Raw genomic sequence first — 22,117 nt, 5'->3', positions numbered from 1 at the left:
GCCTGGCCAACATGATTAAACCCCATCTCTACTAAAAATACAAAAAATTTGCCAGGCATGGGGGCGGGCGCCTGTAATCCCAGCTACTCGGGAGGCTGAGGCGGGAGAATCGCTTGAACCCAGGAGGTGGAGGTTACAATGAGCTGAGATCACAACACTGCACTCCAGCCTGGGCAACAAGAGCGAGACTCGGTCTTAAAAAAAAAAAAAGGAAAGGGGGTTATGTGATGATGACCTTTGTCTGGTAAACAAAGAGCTTTCAAAACAGGCTGGGAAAAGGGGGGATAATTCAAGAAGTCTTCAGTGGTAGATGGCTTGGAACTATTTAGAGGACATGTTTATAAATTCCACTGTCCTATGTAATCATAAACTTCCACCCTCTTTCAATCCTAAAATACCTCAGCCCCACATCCTGCCTTACAGAACGGGCCTGTAACAGCCAAGCCTGTGTGCAACACACACACAGACACGGACACACATAGACACGCACGGCACCTGGATTGGGGGACAAAAGCTGTGGATGAAGGGGGACAGATATTGGGAGATGGGCCTAGCTAGGGTGAAGGCATCAGCAATGCCCAGAAGAGACTCAGGACTGAGGGTTCGACAGAGGGGCCGGGGTGGCTGGGGAGCCCCTGGCCCCAGCAAAAGGACCGACTTCTATTGGCCAGGTTTGAAGTCTGGCATTTAAATATCAGAAAAACAGATCTAGTTGTATGAAGTGATAAAAGGATGTATGACTGTAAATATGGTGTGATCCCATTTAAAATACACATGTGCTGAGAAGAAGAAGTCCGGCAAGTTGTACACCAAAATGTCAACAGGGCTTATCTCTTGACGTCGATATAAAGGGCTTTTATTTTCTTTACAGTTTTCTGTATTTTCCAAATTTCTACATAAACATACACATAAAAGCCATAAAAATGTCCCTCAAAATGACACTCTCTCCAATGCGGGGAGTGAAGAGGTGTGTGCTGGGATGCCAGCAGGGTGGCTGCTGGTAGCTAATCCCTGTGCAGGTGCAGCTACTGCCACACTCCAGCGTCTGAGGCCTCTCTGCACTGGCAGTGTTAGAATGGCTGTCTGAGAGCCAAGGCTGTTCACGCGAGCAGAGGGTCATGGAGCTGGTACAGGCAGGAGCCAAGGTAAGCACTAGGCCGGTGTGTGCCCTCCAGGGGGCACCCTCCTTGAAGCAGGCCCTCCAAGGTACTCGCCCCCTGGGGCAGCCAATAACAGCCGGAAGCCTTCCTCTGGGGGGACCTGGCCATTTGTGGGGCAGGGAAAGCCTCCACTGCCGGTGGAAATGTGAGGCCAGCAGCCCAGGATGTCTGCTTCCCAGGGTCCTCCTGGGTCAGTGCTTGGGCCAGACAGGGGCTGCCTGCGGTGGCAGGACAGTGGCCGGCTGCCTGGGCTGGAGGGAAGACAGGCACCGGCGCCAGGAGGTGCTGGGGCAGAGCTCTGGGGATCCTCCCCGGCTCCTGGAGGAGGATGGAGGAAGAAACCTAGTAACGGGACCCACTTGACTGCCAGGAGGCAGGAGAGCAGCCTGTCCCTGTCCCTGGCTTCCCTGTGAGGGACACAGACTCAGACGGGGAGGGCAGGACCTTTAATTGTATTCACAGAGAGACTTGGAGAGGTGGGGCTCAGTGTTAGGCAGCTGTGTGCTGGGAGAAGGAGCTGGGGCGGCTGGTGGTCTGGAGGACTGGGAGGGGAGGGGGACAGGGACAGGGCGGGAGGAGCAGGGTGGGCTGGGGTGTGTCGTCAGCCGCCCGCCCAGTCTCTGGTGGGAGGCCCTTGGGCAGGGCCGACCCAGCCGGGTCACCTCAGGAGTGTCTCAGCTCCACTTCGGAGCCGAACTGGGGCCCGTGGGGGTGCCGGTGGAGGCTGCGGTGGCGGATGCTGAAGAGCCGCTGGCTGAGGCCCAGGGTGGCTACCAGCAGGGCGATGCCCAGGAAGAGCAGCAGCCACTGGCCCACGCGGGCCTGCTGCGCATCCAGGTCCAGGCCCAGGAAGCTGACGTGGCCGCTGTCTGGGAGGGGCCCTTCTGAGCGAGCTGAGTGGAAAGCAAGGAGACAGCATGGGCAGGGCAGGGCGAGCGTGCGGGGAAGGGCAGGGCAGGGCGAGGTCAGCCGCGCGGCTGCCCGGCCTGGGGAGAGGGTTAAGACCCGGGGCTGGAGGTGGGGCGGGTGGCCGTACCGGAGTTCGGCGTCCAGTTGTACTGCGGCCAGCCCAGCTTCTCCCCGTGCAGCTCGTTCTCCGTGCGGAGCCAGTCCAGCAGCGGCTTGAAGTAGCTCAGCATGGCCGAGGCGCTCATGTTGGGCTGGCCCGTGATCAGCTGCATGGCTTCTGGCCATGGCCTACTGAAGCCCAGCTTCATGGCGGTCCTGGGGAGGCATGAGACAGGGAGGCAGAGTCAGAAGGACATGGCCCCTCCTGCCCCCACCTGACATCCACTCTCCATAACCACTCCCAGCTGAAACTTGTCCCAGGGCCCCAGGGCTCCAGGTGCCTAAGGAGATGGCACATCAGGCCTGGCCCACGCTGCAGGTGGGAGTTCCCAGCTCAAGAGCCAAAATGGCAAGTGTTCCAGAAAAGCTCCAGTGGAGGGACCCCTCAAGGCCCGGGGGCGCAGGCCAGAGTGTGGAAACAAAGGAGGGCTGGAGGACACTCACGCCAGGCGCTGCCCGGCCTCCTTGGACTGGTAGATGTCACACTTGTGCAGGGGGCCCGTGTGGCCAGCTGCCTGGCACAGTGCCTCGTGGAACTGGAACTGGATGATGAAGCTGACGAAGTACCTGGAGCAAAGCGAGGCCGTGGCCCGGGGCAGAGTTGGTTGAGGGTCTTGTGCCACTGGGCCCCAGGCCCTTCTGCACATCACATGGGCACAGCAGAGCCAAGGCCCCCCCAACTCTGCCCACAGCCATCAGGGTGAGCTTCCCAATCCCAGCTCTTAGCATTGTCTGAGCCTCTTCCTAGCCGTGCCTGTGTAGATGCCTCCCCCCAACAGAGGTGCCTCCACAACTCAGGAAGGCCTGCTCCATGGGGTCAGAGCAGAGGTGGCTTTGGAGGCAGTGAGGTCTCCATCCCTGGGGTATATGCAAGTAGAGGCAAGGTGTGGCCAAATGGGCCGTGTGGATCTGGTAGGGTGGTCTGGGCAGGGAAGCCAGTCCTATATGATCTTATCCAAGGCATCAGGAATTCCCTGGTAGAAATCTGCCAGTCAAGGCTGGAGGATTCTCCCCGGCTTAAAGTCTGAAGAGGTTTTAAATGTCCTGAGCCAGTGGCACAGGCCTCTCGCTTTCAATGCTGGGTGCAAGCATGTACCACCTACTTCCCTGGTCTTTCCTAAAAGTGCTTTGCGAAGGCTGCTGGCCAGAATACGGAATGTTTTTCTAGAGCAGCCAAGTCTCCTTTGCCCACCCCTGTTTGGAGAATTGTCTGCATTAAGCTGGGAAGCTAGCCATCACACCAGCTGGCTCCCGGGTGAGAGCCAGCGCCAGCTGGGAACCCCAGGGACCACTCCAGCAGGCAGGCGGGAGCCCTGTCATAAGTGTCATCTCTGGAGCACCGTCTAGGTCAGGCCTGTCTGAGGTGCTCCAGGGATGCCCTCTTCCTGGACTCTGGGGACAGACTTCATCCATCCCACAATCAGTTATTAGCACTTGATGATGTGCTGGCATCATCCCAGGTGCCAGGAGGCAAGGTGGGCATGGGCCCTGCCCTTGCTGGGCTTCCAGGGACCACGGAAGGCCAGGGCCAGAGGCAGCCACAGCCCTCCCGGGGGTGGCCTTCACTGCCTTCTGTACCTTGACTCCTGGGTGGCCTGGGCTACCTGTAGCCCAGGGGCACCTGGAACTCCAGCCTGAGGTCTCTCTAGCCCCCAGCCTCCCAGGGAGGCCCCAGATCACAAACAGCCTTGCTAACCCTCAGCAAGTGCTCTTCCGGGGCACACAGAAGGAGAGGGGCTGCACTGGGCACACTGATCTGTGGCCATGTGACCTGCAGACCTAGTGTGCAGATACATTCCACTAGAGGGTGACGAATAGTGGGGTCCTGGCCACCCCTACCTGAGTAGGCTGTGTATGAGACAGAATGCTAAGAAGTTAGCCATCGTGCATCCTGTGAAATGGGGTTCACAGGTCAGGAAACAGAAGCTCACAGAAATTGAGGAATGTTCTCAAGGAAACAAAGTAATGGAGATGGGGTTTGAACCCAGTTCTGTCTGACCCCAGCCTGTGACTGTAACTTGCCCCAGCAACCCTGCCTCCCACCTTAACCGATCTCCAATCCTGCATTTTAGTGTCTAGAAGGGCTTCCAGGTACAATTCAAATTGTATCACAGACAATGTTCAATAATAGTAAAAGAATCACAATCTTGTTTTAAAAGCAAAACAAAACAGTGCAGAGCTCATGACCCAGCCATGAGTTGTGGTTAATGTTAACTACTTAACCAAGGTCTGGTAACTATTAGCCAATTATTAGGCTGAGTTTCTGTGTTCAACTGTTTGGATCGTACAGACTCTCATCAAAAGAATGTTCAAGAAAAAAACCATCAGCCTTGGCAGTGGGTGAGTGGGCCCAGGCACCTGCACTGTGCAGCCGGCTCCCCCAGCTCTGCCCTGACTGGCAGAGCTTGTGGACTGGGCAGCGGCCGCAGTTTAAATACAAAGCTGTGGGTACTGCCCCTCACAATGCACCCTCCTGCCTTTCCCATTACCTGATGTAAGGCACGCTAGAAGGAACGTGGAACTTGGCCCCTGGGTCAAAATCACCTTGAGTCCTGGGCACTGGGGGACAGAGGCCCTGGTACTTCAGCCTGTCGAGTGGGAATATACGTTGGAAGATGAGTTTGGGGAGAACCAGGCTGGGGGTGGCATTTTTGACTTGAAGGAGGGTCCCTGCACTTGGGGCTACACTGGGCACCCCATTCTCCTGCATGTTGGGCCTCTGTGCACAGTCACCCCGTTTTCCCCATCACTTACACACACACATCATATGCACAGACACAATCGTACACACACACACACACACACACACACACTCCCCTACTCTGGCCCATCCAAACACCCAGGCACACGCAGACACCCGCAGAGATACCCCAGCCCACATCCTGTGGGAGTGTTCCAGAACCTGAGGCTCCACCACTCCTGGTTGTAGTTCTCCTTGGTGATGCTTCCGTCAAATACCCTCCAGCGCCACTGATCGACGAGGTAGCTGAAGGGGATAAAGGCGATCTTGTCAAGCGCCATCTTCATCAGAAAGTTGATGTCATGCTCTGCAAGGGAAAGGAGCCCGGCTGTCAGACCCAGGATCCTAGTGGCTTGGCCCTGGTGTGCCTGTGATGGTGGAGGGGTGGGGGTGCTGTACCTTTTGGGCCCTGAGACCTGCCTCCTGGGATGGTCTGGGTGGCTCCCTTCCTTCCCATTGCTCTGCCCCACACCTCTGCTCATGGGCCACTAAGTGCCCCTTTCCCACCTCCCAAGCTCACCACCCCTTCTTCGTCCTCAGCCCACCAGGGCCTCCCGCTTCTCTCTCACCGTCGCTGCCACCCTCACTGCTCAGCAGGTTGAGACTGTGCAGGTGCTTGGGCGTAGACACTGAGAGGGCTAGCACGTCCCCAATGGCCTCATGGAAGCCGGGGTTGGCACCCTCCCTCAAGGCCACAGGTAAGTCTTTGTACTGCATGAAATACTGGATGTGGCCCATTTCGTGGTGGGCCACCACCAGGTCCTCCAAGTTCACGGTGGTGCACTGCTTGATCCTAGGAATAGTGGAGTGGGGGAGAGGGTGTTGGGAGAGGACAGTGAGAAGCCCTGGGCATAAGGGAACAGTGGGCCTTGCTACACCCAGGGCAGACCCCAGCACTGCAGCATGCAGGGGACACAGCACTATGGGGAGGGAGGGGAAGGGGAAGCACTGAGTGAGCCTGAGAAAGAGGGAATCTGGGGGCAGAAGCCCCTAGCGTCAGGCCGTTCCTCTGCCTCCCATTTTCCTGAATGACTCCAGCCCCCACCACCTGTTGCTTTCTGACTGTACGAAGTGCTTGCTCTAGAGGCACTGGCACATTGTGTACTTTCTAGAGAATGTGTGGCCGGTGGGTTCCCATGTACACACGCTTTATCTCCCAAGACGGAGGCTCCCTGAAGGAAACAACTGTTTCTGTCGGGGGTGAGAGCGGGCGATTCTGCATCTCACGCAGCCCAACGGCGACAAACTTATTCACCCCAAGAATTCTTATGGCCAGGATGAATGGCAGCTGCAGAGCTGCCCAAACCAGAAGGTTCCACTGTCTCTCGTCAATCCTTCCTGTTCTCATTTATTTATTTATTTCTTATGAAATGGGGTCTCGCCATGTTGTCCAGGATGGTCTTAAACTCCTGAGCTCAAGCAGACCTCCTGCCTTGGCTTCCAAAAGTGCTGAGATTACAGGTGTGAGCCACCGCACCCGGCCCTTCCTTGTTTAGCAAACCAATTCAAACTGCGGGAAATTCTCTCTTGGATCTAACTGGAAGCCTTTTGGCTCAGGTGAATCCTGTTTTTCTGTCATTCTCATCTGGGAGGGGGAAGGAAGAGCTGCCCAGCATCCCGGCCACAACAAGGCTGGGGTCTATCCAGCTTCTCCTCTGACTCCCCATAAAAGGGAAGACCCCACAGGGGCTCTCATCCCCCAGATCCTGTCTCCTCTCAGCCCTGCGGCTGAGTCCTCATGCCTGGAGGGGCCTGCACAGCCCAGGGAACCCCACTGGGTTTGGTTTCAGGCTCCCCGTGTCTGCTCTCCTTGTAAGAGACACTTCAGCTGTAACAGATCGTCTTTGCCACGTCTCCCAAGAGGGAGGGACTTTTTTCTCTTCTCTTGAATCTGCGTGAACTTGTGACTTGCTCTGGCCAATAAAACGTGGCAGAAGTGACTCTGGGCCAGTTTTGGACCTAGCCTTGAGAACTGGCTGTGTCAGTGGTCGCTGTGGAGGATGCGGGCTGCCAGGCAATAAATCTGCCCACCTCAGACGCTATGCTGGGAGGGCACCCGAACTAACCTGGAGAGATGCCTGACACACCTCCAGCTGTTCCAGCCATCCCACCCCAAGCACCCAACATGTGAGCCAAGAGGCCAGTGGGAGCCTGTGCCCCAGCACCTGCCACATGGGAAAAACCGAGGACCTCAACCGACAGCCAGAACTGGGGCTCTGGACGGATGGCCCCACATTGAGCCATCCCAGCTGTGAGAGCTGCCCCCAATGGAGGGGGCCCTGTAGAGAAAGGCCATTTCCACTGTGTACTGCCTGAATTCCTGGCCCATAAAATCATGAGCATAATCAACTGGTTGTTTCATACGGCTAAGCTCTGGGGCGCTTGGTTGCACAGCAACAGGTAACCAAAACACCATCCTCCAAGGAAGGCAGCTTCTGAGCCTGTCAGGGGTGAGAGTGGATCTGTGTAGAGCCCCCAACATCCTCGTGTGCCTCCCTGTGTCACAGCACGTGCCCCCAGGGAGAGGCCAGCTCTATGCAGGGGCTGCTCCCAAGGAGGGAGGCGGGACAGCCTACCACGCTCAAACCCAGGACTGGGACCTTGAGTACTTCCCAGCGGCCAGGCTGACAGAGCTGTTGCGTGCTTCAGAAGTCCCCATCAGGCGGATGGGGTTTTCCTGCCAGAAGCCAATGCCTCTCTAGACACTCAGTCCCAAACTCTGGCCCTGTCCCCATCCTGTCCTGCTGGCTCCGGCTGGGGGATGGTAGTGGAGCCTTTGCTTGGCTCATTTCCCTTGCCCGTGGGGCTCAGGAACGAGGCCTCGGCCCTAGCTGGATGTACCGGAAGTCCTTGCCGTTGTAGAAGTCCCAGGCCGAGGCGTGGCAGACCACCTCCCGCCCGTCGGTTGGCTTCTCCAGCATCGACTTGTTCCAGAACTCGGGAGGCACAGGCAGCAGCCCCAGGGAGGTGAAGAAATCATCAGCCTCCTTAAACATCCTCCTGGGCGTCCAGCCCTGCAAGCAGAGGGAGTTCTGCCCAAACTGGGGGTTCGGGGACAGACTGCGTGCTGCTGTGGGGACCCCGGGGGAGGGCTAAACTGGAGGGAACTCCTGAATCAGAGGGCCCCTCCCATCCCGGCGGGGCCTCCCTGCCCCTGGGCAGGTGCGGACCTGCTTTAGCATGGCCTCTGTGGTGTCCATCGAGGGGGCTGAAGGGAAGGGCACCACCAAATCATAGATGTTGGACCAGGTCTGCGCCCACATGTTCCCTGGAGGCGAGTGTGGGTGATGGCAGAGAGAGGAAAGACAAATGTTACTTCTTAGGCTCAATGCCCTCCTGCAGGAAGAGCGCTCCAGATCCCAGTCCTACTAATCATAGTGGCATTTCTTGAGCACCTACTGTTTGCAAGCTTCGAGGCACCTGACATACATCATCTTCGGTGTGCACATCCAGCCCAGTAGGTCATTACTGCCTGGCTCTAGGTGGGGGCCTTGCTGGTTATCAGGGAATCCAGGTGGTCTTCACTGTCCATGAGCAGTGGAGACCAATGTGACTAGCAACTGCTGACATGTGAGGACATTACGGATCCCCAGAACACCTACACCCCAGTGGCACCTCTTATTGGCTCAGCACCAAGAACATCGTGTGAATTCACTTTCAATCCTGTCTGCACCCAGGTACTGTCATGATTCCCATTGGATAGTAAAGGAAACAGGCTGGAGATTCAAGTGACCCTCCCCACCCCCCACCCCCCGCCGCCAGGGGCCCACAGCTCCTAAGTGGCAGGGCTGGGATTGAAAGGCTGGCAGGCTGCTGTCTTCACCAGCCACTCTGCCATGTCCCCTCCGCACCACCTGAGGTTGGTGTCTGCAGCTCAGCAACTCTGACAGGAACCAGCCGTCTCCTTCAGGAGAGGCTGATGCCTCTGAGTTTAGGGTAAGAAAAGAGCCTAGTTCTCTAGGACGGAGGAAAAGGAAGAAACTCAGGATGAGTGGAAGGCTCAGAAACAGATTTGGACTCAAGGCTCTTTCCTAGCCTTGAGCTGACATCAGATGAAGCTTCGGCTGACATCAGATGAAGTCTAAAGTGCAAACCAGTGAGAGAGGGTTAGAGCGATGAGTGATGGACAGAACGTGAGAGAGGAGAGGGAGAGAGCCAGAGAGAGAGCACGCATCAGTGTTGGGTTGCTCCCCTTTCCCCTTTTACCAATTGTCAGGGGCTGAGTTCTAAGGCCAGCTCTGCCCCAGCTCCCAGGCCACCCTGGGCACGTTGCTTTTCTTGCTGGGGCCTGCGTTTGCCAGTTGGTGAACTGATGTCCACTGTGACATCACCAGATGTTCTTTGGTCTCACCAGAGAGGGGCTGAAGAGGGCTGGACTCCCAGCCTGTGTGGGAGCTAGACCCATAGCCAGGCCGTCCTCCGGGGCCTGCCTTATGGTTTCTAAATGGTCTGAGGGCCTGTCTGGTCTCTCTGCTCCAGGAAAGTGTTCCTAACAGCCCATCAGGGACAGAGAACCAGTAGCCTCTGCTTTGCCTTACTCCCTATCATCCCTTACTCCCTACCATTACCTCACCGCCTACTTCACACATTCAGGGCATCTGAGATGGCAGCCCTTGGCAAAGGAGGGTCCAGGGTTGAAGTAGACTTACATTCTCAGGTTCTTCTTTGTTCCAGTTCCCTTGGCCTGAACACTGCATCTGTCCTCTCATCCCCCACTTCCCATTTGTCAAACCCTGTCATCTTCCGAGGCCCTGCTCATAGGCCACCTCTTGGCAAAGCCTCCCCAGCTCCCACTCACAGCCTCTTCCTCGCCCTCTAAGATCACACGCTGTTGTGATGGGTGCCGTGGTCCCCTGGACAAGATTATTAACTTCTTCCCCCTATCCATGGTGACTTGCCCGACATAGATCTGCAGTGAATGTGGCACCAAATGCAAGCGGGGGGCTCCCCACTCCCAGTGCCCACCCCTTTCCAGCCTGGACAACCTTCCCCCCAGGGCTGGAGTCTCTCAGTCCCCAGCCTGCTCCCTACCCTCTAGTCAGCCCTGTCCCAACCCTCACTCACACTGTGGTCCGTCTTTACCCTCCTCAAGGCCCGACATGTGCCCTTACCCAGCAGGTGAGCAGGGATGGGCCCCTCCAGGTTGATGCGCTGGGCCCCATAGTGGCGGTGCAGGGCCCGGCGCACGTAGGCATGCAGGTTCAGGTAGAGCGGCTGCAGCTCCTGGAAGAGCCGCTCCAGGTCTTGCTCCAGGGATGGTGTCTCGTACATAGACCTCCACGAGTCCCCTGCGTCTACATAGCCTACAGAGGGGACACAGCCAGGCTCTCCCAACACTCATTACCTGCCTCCTCCAGGGACCTACCTTTCCCTAGGCTTGGGGTTTCACAACACCTCTTTCAGGAACCTGAGGGGACCCGAGCGCCAGTGATGTTGGCAGCAGGGACTCACCGTTGAGCCGGGCAGCCTGGTTGATGAGTTCCACATATTTTGGGTAAAACTGGAGGATGGCCCTCCCCGCCTTGTCTCGCCAGCCCTCCCATGCCCATAACAGGTCTTCATATTTCCGGGATGTGGCCATCACATTCGTCAGATCTGGTAGGGGGTTGAATGGCTTGAGCTCCAGCCCTTAGCTCACCTCTGCTTGTAAGGGGGAGCTCAGAGAATTTCAGAGCTGGAATAAAATTGGCGAAACCACATAAAAGTGACTGTATAGGCAGCAGGTCTAGAGAAATGGGAGAAAGGATGGGAGTGGCTCTCCTGGGGCCACATGCTGCAGACACCTGCAGGGCCTCAGCAGTCCTGTGAGGGGCGTGCTTGAGCCTCTCTCCTTTCCTTTTTCTTTTTTTTTTTTTTGAGACAGGGTCTCACTCTGTCGCCCAGGTTGGAGTGCAGTGGCGCCATCATGGCTCACTGCAGCCTTGACCTCCCAGGCTCAAGCAATCCTTCCATCTCAGCCTCCCTAGTAACCAAGACTACAGGCGTGCATCACCATACCCAACTAATTTTTTGTATTTTATTTGTAGAGACGGGGTCTTGCTGTATTGCCCAGGCTGGGCTCAAGCGATTCTCATGCCTCAGCCTCCCAAGTAGCTGGGACTACAGGCATCTACCACCACGCCCAGCTAACTTTTGTATTTTTAGTAGAGATGGGGTTTCGCCATGTTGGCCAGGCTGGTCTCAAACTCCTGGCCTCAAGTGATCCACTCACCTTGGCCTCCCAAAGTGCTGGGATTAGAGGCATGAGCCACCACACCCGGCCAGCCTCCCCCAACACTTGGCATGCGTACCCACATCCACAACTTGTAGGCCAAACCCTGTCCTGGAAAAACTGTTTCTCCTGTTTATTTTCCATTTCCCCTTCTATTTGTCATTGTTCTAATGTGGGAGCTGGGCTGGGGGCCAGAAAGACCCATTTCTGGGTGGAGATTCCTCATGGAAGAATGTTTACGCCTCCAAGTTCTCCAACCCTGGAAAGGGTGGGTTGAGAGGGAGCTGGGAGGTATCTGTGTGCGGGTCCTTGTGTCGGGCGTGAGCTCTTTCAAAGGGGCTGGGGTAAGAAGGACCAGCCAGTGGGGAGAAAAGAGAGAACAGTCACGAGCTGTCTACTCCTATCCAGCAGGAAGTGGCAGGGTGAGGGAGGGAAGTGAGAGGAATCAGAGGCTCAGGTTCTAGTCTGGCACTTTCAGGGGCCGTGTGACTCAATTTCCTTATCAGTCACATGCTGAGAGAGGGGCTCAGGAAAGACAGAGAAGGTGAGGAAGTTAAGGGCAGGATCACGAAAGGAGGCCGGGGGGAGCTAGTGTCCCCGAGCTCCCCCCATTTGGAGTCCAAGCCCATGAAATACAACTTTGAGATCCCGCTGCTCTGAGGGGCGGCGTGCAGAGAGGACAGGAGAGAGCGGATACCCTTAAGCAGAGGGCGGTTCTGAGGGAGGGGCAGCTGATTGGGGCGTGGTATGAAGTAGGTGCCGGCTCTCAGTGGGGCAGAGAAGCCCCCCTCGTGGAAAACAAGAAAGGGTATTTCCTGGGCACGCTGACCCCAAGAGCGAGGGGAGCCCAACTCTGTGCTCTCACCCAGCTCCCCCAGGCCCCATGCCAGTCCCAGCCCTCGCCTCTCACTCAGCCTGCACATGAGCTCTCACCTGGCTCGAGCTGCAGACAGCTGCCATTCGTGTGGCACACAGTGGCCACGCTGTAGGTGGTTTCCATATCCAACAGGATCTTGTTGTACTGCAGGAGGAAAGAGAGAGGCAATGGGCTGTACTCCTTTGCGCTTGGTATCTCTGGGGCCTGCACTGCCCCCAGGCCCCATGGGCTGGCGGGTGGGGAGCCAGGGAGCTGGGGAGCACTGCCCTCTCAGCAGTTCTGAGGTGCACGTCGCATGGCAGATGCCATGACTTGATACAAGAAGGAAGAGGAAGCAGTGTGAAGGCCAGGCCAGACCCTGCGTTGGGCTCACTGCCCCAGGATTCCCCTCTCCCTGCACCTTGCGAGCCACACACCTCCTCCAGCTCCTGGGCAGGCAGCGCTGCCCGTTCTAGGTCCTGAACCTTCTTTATGATCCGCTTGATAGTGGTGTTCTGCAAGTGGTTCACATCAAACCTCCTGGCCTGGGTGCCGTACTTCAGGGTGTGGTTGGCTAGTTGCATGTTCTTCTGCAGCTGAGGGCACAGGGGGATGGTGTCATGGGGCCCAGGAGCTCCAGAGCAGCCTCTGAGCGGGAGGCCCCAAGTAGGAGCTGAGGGCTGGAGGTGGTGGTGAGGGGGCAGTGGGATTAAGTTGCAACCTTTGCCTATAAGACTCTCTGCAAGCTGGACTGCTGAGAACGTCCTGGATGCAGTACTCACCCTCCCTGGATGCCTGTGGTCAAGCAACACATATCCAGGCAGGGGCAGGGAAGAGAAGACCCCCAAGTGTCTTAAAGGCCCTTAGGAAGGAGCCAGCTTGGTATTAGCTCTGTGGCCTTTCTGAACCTAAAAGTTAATATCAAATCCCATCTGTAAAATGGGAATAAGCTCACCAATTTTGCAAGGCTGTTGAGAAAAAGATGAGGCAATAGATCAAAGTGCCGAGGAACAGTAACAGTGTGTGGCTCAGTGGCATAATTTGTGCTCAGCCAAACAGGCAGGGAATGAGGGTAAAGAGGAAGTGTAGCCCCTTTTGTAGAGGAGACAAACGGGGGCTTCCAATCTTTTAAAAAATGACTTGAGCACCACTTATTTATGTACAAATTATTCTGTTACTAGAGACTGATTTTTGTTTGTCTGTTTGAATAGAGATGGGATCTTGCTATGTTGCCCAGGCTAGTCTCCAACTCCTGGCTTCAAGTGATCCTCCCACCTAGGCCTCCCAGAGACTGATTTTTAAGGAAAGAAGAATTGCTCAGGTATTGAGTAAATGTCCATCAAAATCTGAAATTGAGTATTTTTTTTTTTTTTTAGACGGAGTCTCACTCTGTCGTCCAGGCTGGAGTGCAGTGGTGCCATCTCAGCTCACTGCAAGCTCCGCCTCCCGGGTTCACGCCATTCTCCTGCCTCAGCCTCCTGAGTACTGGGACTACAGGTGCCCACCACCACGCCTGGCTAATTTTTGTATTTTTAGTATAGACGGGGTTTCACCGTGTTAGCCAGGATGGTCGTGATCTGACCTCGTGATCCGCCCGCCTCGGCCTCCCAAAGTGCTGGGATTACAGGCATGAGCCACTGCACCCGGCCCGAAATTGAGTATTGTTTTAAATATTCAATTTAAAATATGGTGGCAGCCCCACTGCATGGTGAGCGGGACAGCGTCTTTGTGTGTGTGCACATGCTCAGGTTTGGGGGTAGGGAGGTGGCTCCCACCAGAATCTTGCTGGTCTCTGTGGTGATGTTGGTGTTGTAGTTCCAGTTGGCCTCGGCATACTCGTTCCATACCACCTGGGATGTCTGGTCATATTCCTCCACAAACTTGCTGGCCTCAGCCTCATCAGTCACCAGGTCTGCGGGATGGAGTGGAGGGAAACAGACAAACCTCTGCCTCCCCTCTCCAGGTTTGTGGTCTCACCAGAAGCCATTATCCCTCTCCCACTCCCTTGTACCCTGCCCCTGTCCCTACCCGGCCCCGCCTCTCCCACCCCTGGCGCCCTGCCCCTCCCCTGCATGGTCCCACTTGGGCTCTGGGCTGATGTCTGGCGGGCCGTCGCCTGGTGGGTGGTTGTCTGGCCGCTGGTTGTTGCCTGGCTGCTTGTCCCATGGGTGACTGTCACCTGTCGGGGTGCCTCCTGGCTGGGGACCAGCAGAGGGTGCCCGTAGCAGAGCAGCAGGAAGAGGAGGCTGGGAAGTCCTGCAGTAGCCCAACCCTGGCCCATGGCCGCAGGAGAGCAGAGTCCTGCAGCCACCGTCCCCTGGCCAATAAGAGCGGAGTCCGCAGTGTGACCTCATAGAGCCTTGTGTCTGGCTTCCTCTGGAGGGGGAGGGCCCTCAGGTCTGAGCACACCCTCTCTAGGATGCTGGGGGAAAGACATGCCTGTCCCCACTCGCACGCCCTGCTGATGAGCTTGGGGGGCTGCCTGGCCCGCCAGGACAGGGTACCAGGGCTCAGCTGGTAGGAGCTGACCAGGAACCTGGGGCCTGGGCCAAGCTCAGAGTTGAGGACCCACCTTAGCCCCATACCACCCTCACTCAGGGCTTTACCAATGCCCTCCGGGTAGTTGTCAGGCAACGGTGGGCGCCACTGGTATTCGGGCCAGCCCAAGACCTCGCCGTTCTGCTGGTTCTGCTCCTGCAGCCACTGGGTGACCGGCTGGAAGTACTTGAGCAGCGGCTGGGCATCTAGGGCGTCTAAGCCGACCATGTCCTTCAGCACCTCCTGCCAGGGCCTGGAGGAGCCAGCCTGCAGCACCTTCCTGGTGGGCAGAGTGGGTACCATGGGCAAAGGGGACTCAGGCTGGAGTCTGCTCCTGGACCCCAGCCCACGTGCCCCTGGCCACTTCCACCCCCCAATGGACTGCAGAAACTGTGGCAATAAGACTCTGGGGCCTGGGATCTCTGTGATGGTGGCAGAGGGCATTTGTCTTGCCCCATGCCAGCCAGAAGGCCCACTCAATAAATATTTGACGAGAGAGCGAGGAGACAGGCATCCACATCAGGCCAGCTCTGTGGTTGGTGCCCCCCACCCTGTCGGAGCAGCCAGACACCTCCTGCCACACCCTTTGCCAGCCGCTCCTCTCTGCCTCCCACTTCCCCCCGCTTCCCGCCACACACCGGAGCTTGGCCCCTGCCTTGGTGGACTGGTAGATGTCACACTGGTGCAGTGGGCCCTCATAGCCTGCCTCCTTGCACAGGGCTTCATGGAACTGGAACTGCAGGACAAAACTCACAAAGTACCTGCAGGCACAGGGTGGGAGTCAGGGAAGATCATGGGGGGCCAGGAACAGGGGTCCCTTACCCAGGCACCATCCAGCTTCCTGCAGGGCAGACGCTGGACCAGAAGCTATCTTGGGGGAGAAGGGAGACCCAAGACAGGCTCAGGAGAGTGGGCCACTCTATAACTCCAGGCCTTTGAGGTCTGGAGGAGCATGGGGACAAGCCCTGGGGATGAGGCAGCTAGGATCACAGGAGGAGAAGGGGATTGAGGGTGTGACAGTACTGGGGATGGGTGGGGTAGGGGCACTAGTACCTGATGTATGGTGTCACATTTGGAACATGAAACTTAGCTCCAGCATCAAAGTGGGTTTCATTTCGGGTAACAGGAGGACAGATCCCCTGATACTTGGTTCTGGAAAAGGATGGTTAAATTGTCGTAGGGCCTAGAGGTTGCACACAGATGGATTTAGCTTTTGCAGAAAAGGCATTTCCACCCGGCAACCCTTCCCCATCCTGAGGAACTGGAGAAGACTTCCTGGAAGAGGGATTTTCAGGCAGGAAAGGAGAAGGCAGTGGGTCACAGCGGGGGACATCATTAGAGAAGAGAGGCTGGAACTGGCTGGGGCAGGAGGCACCTGGCTGTCCAGGAGGCTGGGGAGGGCTAGTTGGGGTAAAGGCTTTTCTATCCCTCCTCTCACCGAAGATACCACCAGTCGAAGTTGTAGCGGGAAGGAGGGGTACGCCCACTAAAGACCCCCCAGCGCCACTGGTCCACCAAGTAGCCAAAGGGCAGGAAGGCAATTTTTTCCAGTGCCATTTTTAGCAAGTAATTGATGTCACTTTCTGTGGGGAGATGAGATGAGAGGAGAGGGGAGAGGTCAGAGGGAGAAGAGGGTCCCCTAAGAGTGGTGGGCTGGGGGAGCAGCAGGAAGTGAGGCCAGGGAGACGCAGAGAAGGTAAGGCTGGCCCTCGAGACCCTGGGCCCTGCTTGGAAGAGGACCCCCAGGTGTGTTGAGCTGGGCTCAGTGTGCACTGTGAGGCTCTGGGAGGATCCCGAACCCTGCCTGACCTGGGGCCGGGAGGCAGAAAGAAGGGCAGAGCTGAGTGGGGCAAGTGAGGTCCTGCTGTGGGGTGCAGCGGGGTTTAGGTGAGGCTGGGTGGGGGCCTCTCAGCCCTCCCATACCCGTGTCATTGGTGACACGGTCCAGCAGGCCGATTTTGTACAGATGTTCAGGAGTGGAGACTGAGAGTGCCAGCACGTCCCCAATGGCCTCATGGAAGCCGGGGTTGGCCCCCCCACGCAGGGAGACGGGCAGATCCTTGTACTGCAGGTAGTACTGTATATGGCCCATCTCATGGTGCACTGTGGAGAGCTGGTCCATCGTGACCCGTGTGCACTGCTTGATCCTGGGGCGTAGAGAGGGCGAGGGTGAGAGTGAAGGACGGGAAGAACAGGGCAGGGCCAGGGCACAGGGCAGATTGGCACCTGAAAGACAGGAATGAGGAGGGTGCTGCCCTGGGGCATGAAGCTGCAGTAGAAACAAGCAACTTCTATTTTTGTTTTTGTGTTTTTTGAGACAGCGTCTCTTTTGCACAGGCTGGAGTGCAGTGGTACGATCTCAGCTCACTGCAACCTCCACCTCCCGGGTTCAAGCGATTCTCCTGCCTCAGCCTCCTGAGTAGCTGGGATTATAGGCATGTGCCACCACACCCAGCTAATTTTTGTATTTTTAGTAGAGATGGGGTTTCTCCATGTTGGTCAGGCTGGTCTTGAACTCCTGACCTCAGGTGATCCACCCGCCTTGACCTCCCAAAGTGCTGGGATTACAGATGTGACCACCGTGCCTGGCAGAAACAAGCAAATTCTTTACCCCGCCCTGGCTCACTACCACTTGGGCCTTCTTCCTCCATTCCAAGGTACAGAGGAGACTGTTTGTCAAAGCTGCCAGGGAAGGTGGACTAATAGGCTTCCTATGCCCCTAGCCCTGGAATAGACCCAGCCCCCGACCAGTGCTGGGGTAGGGTAGAGGCAGGCCTGGGAACCAGCTTCCCCGCACCTGGGCTGCCTGCCTTTCCCCGGGCCCCAGAACCGTGCTCTTCCCATGTCTGGACCTGAAGTCTTTCCTGTTGTAGAAGTCCCAAGCCGAGGCGTGGCACACCACTTCCCGCCCGTCGGCTGGCTTCTCCAGCATCGACCCTTCCCAGAACTCGGGAGGCATGGGGGAGAGCTCCAGGGAGGTGAAGAACTCCTCTGCCACCCGGAACATGTGCGTGGCGTTCCAGCCCTGGTGGCGGGGTGTGGAGACAGGTCAAGGGGAGCCCACTCTGGCTGGCCTGGGGACAGGGCTGGGGTCCCCCTCTCAGGTCAACTCCCTGTGCATGAAAGCTTCTCTGCTCTGTGGCCACCATTCCCAGAGGCAGGGCCCTCACTGCCCACAGCAGATGAGGGAAAGTGTGTTGCTGCTCTCATCCGGCCTGGAAGGAGGAGCTAGCACCTCACCGAGGGGGCCGACCCCAGCTCACTGCTCCTACAGACACACCAGGCTGCTGCTCGGTACCCGACCCCTTCCCGCCCCTGTGCCCATCTCTGACTCCCTCTTTTTGTGCCCCACCCCCCCACCTCCGCCACCCCAGGCTTAAGCCCAGAGCTTACCTGCTGCAGCATGGTACTGGTGACATCGAGGTTGGGCTTGTCTGGGAAAGGCACCACCATGTCGTAGATGTTTTCCCAGCTCTGGGCCCACATGTCTCCTAGATGAGGAAGGAAGGGGACAGCTCGGCTCCCTGCCTGGCTGTGCCTGCTTCTCCATGCATCGCTGAGTGGCACCCTGGGGCCGGCACCTGCACCCTGGGACCCTCAAGGGCTGCAGGCCTGGCTTAGGGCCAGAAATCTCACACATCAGTCCCACCCACACTCCTCCGAGGGCCACATCTCCTGGGGCTGCAAGATGCTGCCACTGTCCTTTCTGGCTGTGCCAGGTCCCAGCCACTCAATCCTGAGGCAGGCCAATGGCGCTTGTTTCCTTGGGCATGAGCTAGGCTGATGGCTCCTCCACTGGACCCGGGGCCAGAGCCTTTGGTTTGGCCCCTAGCTCTCTGACCACTGAGTCTCTCACAACCCTAAGCCTCAGGGTCCCCACCTGTAAAGTGGGAACATGAATGGTCTCCTGCATGTGAAGCAAACAATATGATGCCCCACACATGTGAGACGTGATGGTCACAACCCACCTTCCCTTACCCTGGACATCCCCCACCCCTACCTCGGGACCCACACTTCGCCAGGACTCATGTGGAGGCGAGGCCAGGTCCTTACCCAGCAGATGAGCAGGGATGGGTCCCCTGAGGTTGATGTATCTGTCCCCGTATCGGCGATGCAGCGCGCGGCGGACGAAGGCATGGAGGTTCAGGTAGAGGGGCTCTAGCTGTTGGTAGAGGTGTTCCAGATCGTCCTCGAAGGTGGGGGAGTTGTACCAGGAGCGCCAGTAGGCCCCCGTGTCTGTGAAGCCTGGGGGCGTGGGAGTGAGGTATGTAGCTCAGGCCAAAGGCTCAAACCACAGCCTCTCAGCTGTAAGTCGGCTCTTCCACTGGCTTGAGGCCCGTGGATCTGCAGCTAGCTGGAAAATTGGCTTGGGGATTGCCACTCTACAATTTCTAATTAGCTACAGCCAGCTAAACAGATCCTGGAGGTTCCCAGAGGCAAAGAGGAGCACTAGGGCCAGGAGCGACAGCAGGATGGCCACGTGGGGCAGGCCAGCAGCACAGTCCAGGCACACTGGGTGCAGGCCAGTCCCACCTCCACTTTCTGGGAAACTCAGGGCCTGCTGGAATCGTCGTACCAGCTGCTCTGCCTGACTCTGGGCTGGGACTCTGGGGAGACAGCTGAGAGAGGGCACCTGGCATGGTTCCTGGACAGGGAGAGGCCTGCTCACCGTCCTGCTTGTAGGCTTCATTGCTGAGGGCAGTGAAATCCTCGTACAGCGGTTTCAGCGGGATGCCCGCGGCGTTGTGCCAGCCCTCCCAGGCAAACAGTAGCATGGCGTAACTTCGCGAGGAAGCCAGGATGTTGGTGAGGTCTGAGACACAGGCAGGCAGGGTCGGTGAGGAGGCCTCCATGTCGAAGTCTGCAACGGCCTTCACCAGAGCCTGCACCAATCCTCACTGCTCCTACCAGCTTCCTGAACATCACGGTGCCCCCAGAGCCAGGGGCCACCTACAGGCCTGGTGGGAGGGGGCTGGGAGCTACAGAAACACCCAGGCAGGGCCCCTGCCCCAGAGACATGACCACCTAAGGTGGTCCACACCAAGGGGACACCCAAAGGCCAAAACCCAGACAGACACTTGGCGGCCTATTGGATGGAGTGCCTTCCTTGAAGCTGCTCGTAAAGGTGGCTGGAGTGGGGTTTAAGGGAAGCCACGAGGGGTCCCTGGCCTGAGGGCTCTTGGGGAACGCGAGAGGACCCACGAAAGGGGAAACTAGGCAGCCAGGAGGAAGGCCTAGGGGTGACGGGAGAGGAGGTACACACAGAAGTGGGAGCTGCAGCTGGAGGTTCTGGAAGTCCACTTGCCAAAAGAAGCAGGGCGTGGGGGTATCTGCACCGTCCAGCCCCAGTTGGAGGGCAACGCCTTTGGGTTTACCTGCTGTCTCCAAAGACCCTACACAACTGCATGGTCCGGAGTGCAGCAGAGCAATGTGGAAGCACTAGGGCACTGCCGAGAGGGGAGCCGCAAGGGCCGTACCTGGGTCCAGGGACCAGCAGGTGGCAGTCTTGTTGGGGAGGCAGACCTTGGCGGTGGAGTAGATCCTGCTCATGTTGCTTAGCAGGGCGTTGTACTGGGGAGTCAGAGGGGAGGAATGCTCCGGTGACCAGCCCCTGGGACATCTGCCCTCCCCTCGCTGCTAGAAGGAGCCCACAGAGTGGATGTAGCTTGAACAAGGCCACTCAGTGGCACCGGGGCACTTCTGATCACTAACACACGAATCCCCTGCCAGTGGAGGCAGCCTGTGGAGTGGGGGACAGGAGTCCTGAAAGTCAGGGTCAGGGTCAAGTCCCAGCTTGGCACCACCCTGCAGTGAGGGCAGATCCCTCCCATTCTCTGGCTTTGGTGACTTCTCAGTCTTTCTCAACCTTTTATCTCTCTCTCTTTTTTGGGGGGGGAGGTCTCACTCTGTCACGCAGGCTGGGGTGCAGTAGTGCAATCACAGCTCACTGTAGCCTTGACCTCCTGGGCTCAGGTGATCCTTCCCCCCCAGCCTCAAGAGTAGCTGGGACTGTGGGTGCACGCATCACCAAGCCCAGCTATTTTTTTTGTTGTTGTTGTTTTTTTTTTTTTTTTTTTTTTTTTTTGTAGAGACGAGGTTTTGCCATGTTGGCCAGGGTGGTCTTGAACTCCTGGGCTCAAGCGATGCACTCACCTCAGCCTCCCAAAGTGCTGGGATTACAGGCTTGAGCCACCACGCTCAGCCCTTCTCAACCCTTCCAAGGAAGCTCATAAACTAGCCTGGGGAGAAGCGTGTATGAATTTGGCTTCCTACTCCAGAATGCTTCCTTTAACAGAAACTAACTCCCCACCCCATCTCCAAGAAAAATCAATGCTCAGAAAGCCATTCTGTGCTTACCTGGGCTTTCCCTTCTGCCAGGGCCCATGTGGATCCCAGGGTCCCTCCCTCCCTGACGGGCTGCTCTCCCCCGACCCCCACGATGGGGCACTTGGAGGCCGCCCCCGAGCCCTGCCTCGGCCCTCAGCCCACCTGCTGCCGCTTAGCCAGGGGCAGGTTGGCAGAGCCCAGGGTGCGCACAGCTCCTATGATCTTGCGCAGCTCCGGGTCCGTGAAGTTCTGCCACATCGGTTCATACAGCTCCTTGGCCTTCTGACCCCAGGCCTCCGCAAACTCCTGGCTGAGAAGGGCTGCTTCCTCCTATGGGCACCAGGAGGGCAAGGAGGGTGTAGGGAGGACCCCGCTTAGATGCACGCCATAGAGAAGCCACGGTGCTGGGGGAGGGGAGGAAGGCCAAGGGCTTCCAGAGCCCGGGCCCTGGGGAGATCCCCGCGGGAGACCTTAGTTTGCGGAAGCCGCGCTTCCTCCTTCTGGAGGGAATCTGCCTCATGGGAACGGTGGAGCAGAAATTGGGACCAGAAAAGAGGCTGGGCGAGTGGAGGGTGAATGGACAGTGCAGTGCGGTGACAGCGACAGCGTCCGGAAGTGAGAAGGCAGCTGCCCGAGAGCGCGGGGGCCCCAGAGCCGAGCCCAGCACCCTCGGCGAAGGCGGGCGCGGCCTGGGAGTAGCCAGCCCCCTCCATCCAACTCGTGCACGCTGGGAGCGCAGGCCGTGCGCGCAGCCCGGAGCTCTGGCCCCCCGGCTGACTGTCGGGGCGAGGGTGGGGGGTCGGGGTGGGGTTCGGGCCGGGGGCGCCAGCCTGCCCGCCCCACAAGCCGGCCGCGTGCTGTGATTGGCCGCCGCGGCCCCGCCCCGCCCCCGCCCGGGCCCGGGCGCCCACCTGGAGCCGTGCATTCTCGGCGGTGATGTTGGTGTCGTGCGCCCAGCTGGCGGCCACGCTCTGGAACAGCACCTGTTCGGCGCTCGAGTTGTAGCTCTGCGCGAAGAGCTGCGCCCCGGCCTCGTCGGCGGAAAAGTTGCCGGGCTGCAGCCCGGGGTCCAGCGCCAGGGCGGGCTGCGGCGGCAGCGGCAGCAGCGGTAGCAGCGGCAGCAGCCACAGCAGCCGCAGCAGCCCCGGCCCCCGGCGGCCTGAGGCGGCCCCCATGACGCGGTGCGCGGTGCTCGGCGCTGCCCCCTCTCCTGCGCC

General features: G+C 58.0%; 1 protein-coding gene across 6 annotated transcripts; it reads right to left on the bottom strand.

Moving 5' to 3' along the window:
- Window positions 1–1,591: 1,591 nt before the first annotated feature.
- Window positions 1,592–22,090, bottom strand: ACE (angiotensin I converting enzyme). Of its 6 annotated transcripts, none has more exons than XM_063628297.1 (25): window positions 21,812–22,090; window positions 21,063–21,230; window positions 20,051–20,144; window positions 19,243–19,386; window positions 18,627–18,818; window positions 17,967–18,064; window positions 17,426–17,598; window positions 16,383–16,720; window positions 16,012–16,156; window positions 15,627–15,725; window positions 15,212–15,334; window positions 14,642–14,853; window positions 13,811–13,947; window positions 12,473–12,631; window positions 12,113–12,200; window positions 10,420–10,563; window positions 10,080–10,271; window positions 8,139–8,236; window positions 7,810–7,982; window positions 5,538–5,761; window positions 5,131–5,275; window positions 4,718–4,816; window positions 2,673–2,795; window positions 2,197–2,384; window positions 1,592–2,053 (listed from the first exon to the last, which is right to left on the bottom strand). In XM_063628297.1, the coding sequence occupies exons 1-25, from the start codon at window positions 22,073–22,075 to the stop codon at window positions 1,824–1,826; spliced, it is 4,050 nt and encodes a 1,349-aa protein (XP_063484367.1). In that variant the 5' UTR covers window positions 22,076–22,090; the 3' UTR covers window positions 1,592–1,823. The 6 variants fall into 6 exon arrangements, with proteins under 6 accessions (XP_063484367.1, XP_055113495.1, XP_063484368.1 ...); XM_055257520.2 differs by having other exon boundaries at window positions 16,497–16,720; XM_063628298.1 differs by lacking the exon at window positions 10,420–10,563.
- Between the last annotated feature and the right edge of the window lie 27 nt (window positions 22,091–22,117).

The sequence above is a fragment of the Symphalangus syndactylus genome, chromosome 20, assembly GCF_028878055.3.
Source record: "Symphalangus syndactylus isolate Jambi chromosome 20, NHGRI_mSymSyn1-v2.1_pri, whole genome shotgun sequence".
In the NCBI taxonomy this organism is placed as follows: domain Eukaryota; kingdom Metazoa; phylum Chordata; class Mammalia; order Primates; family Hylobatidae; genus Symphalangus; species Symphalangus syndactylus.
The sequence above is the reverse complement of the archived record's forward strand: the minus strand, read 5'-3'. Positions and strand labels throughout refer to the sequence as shown.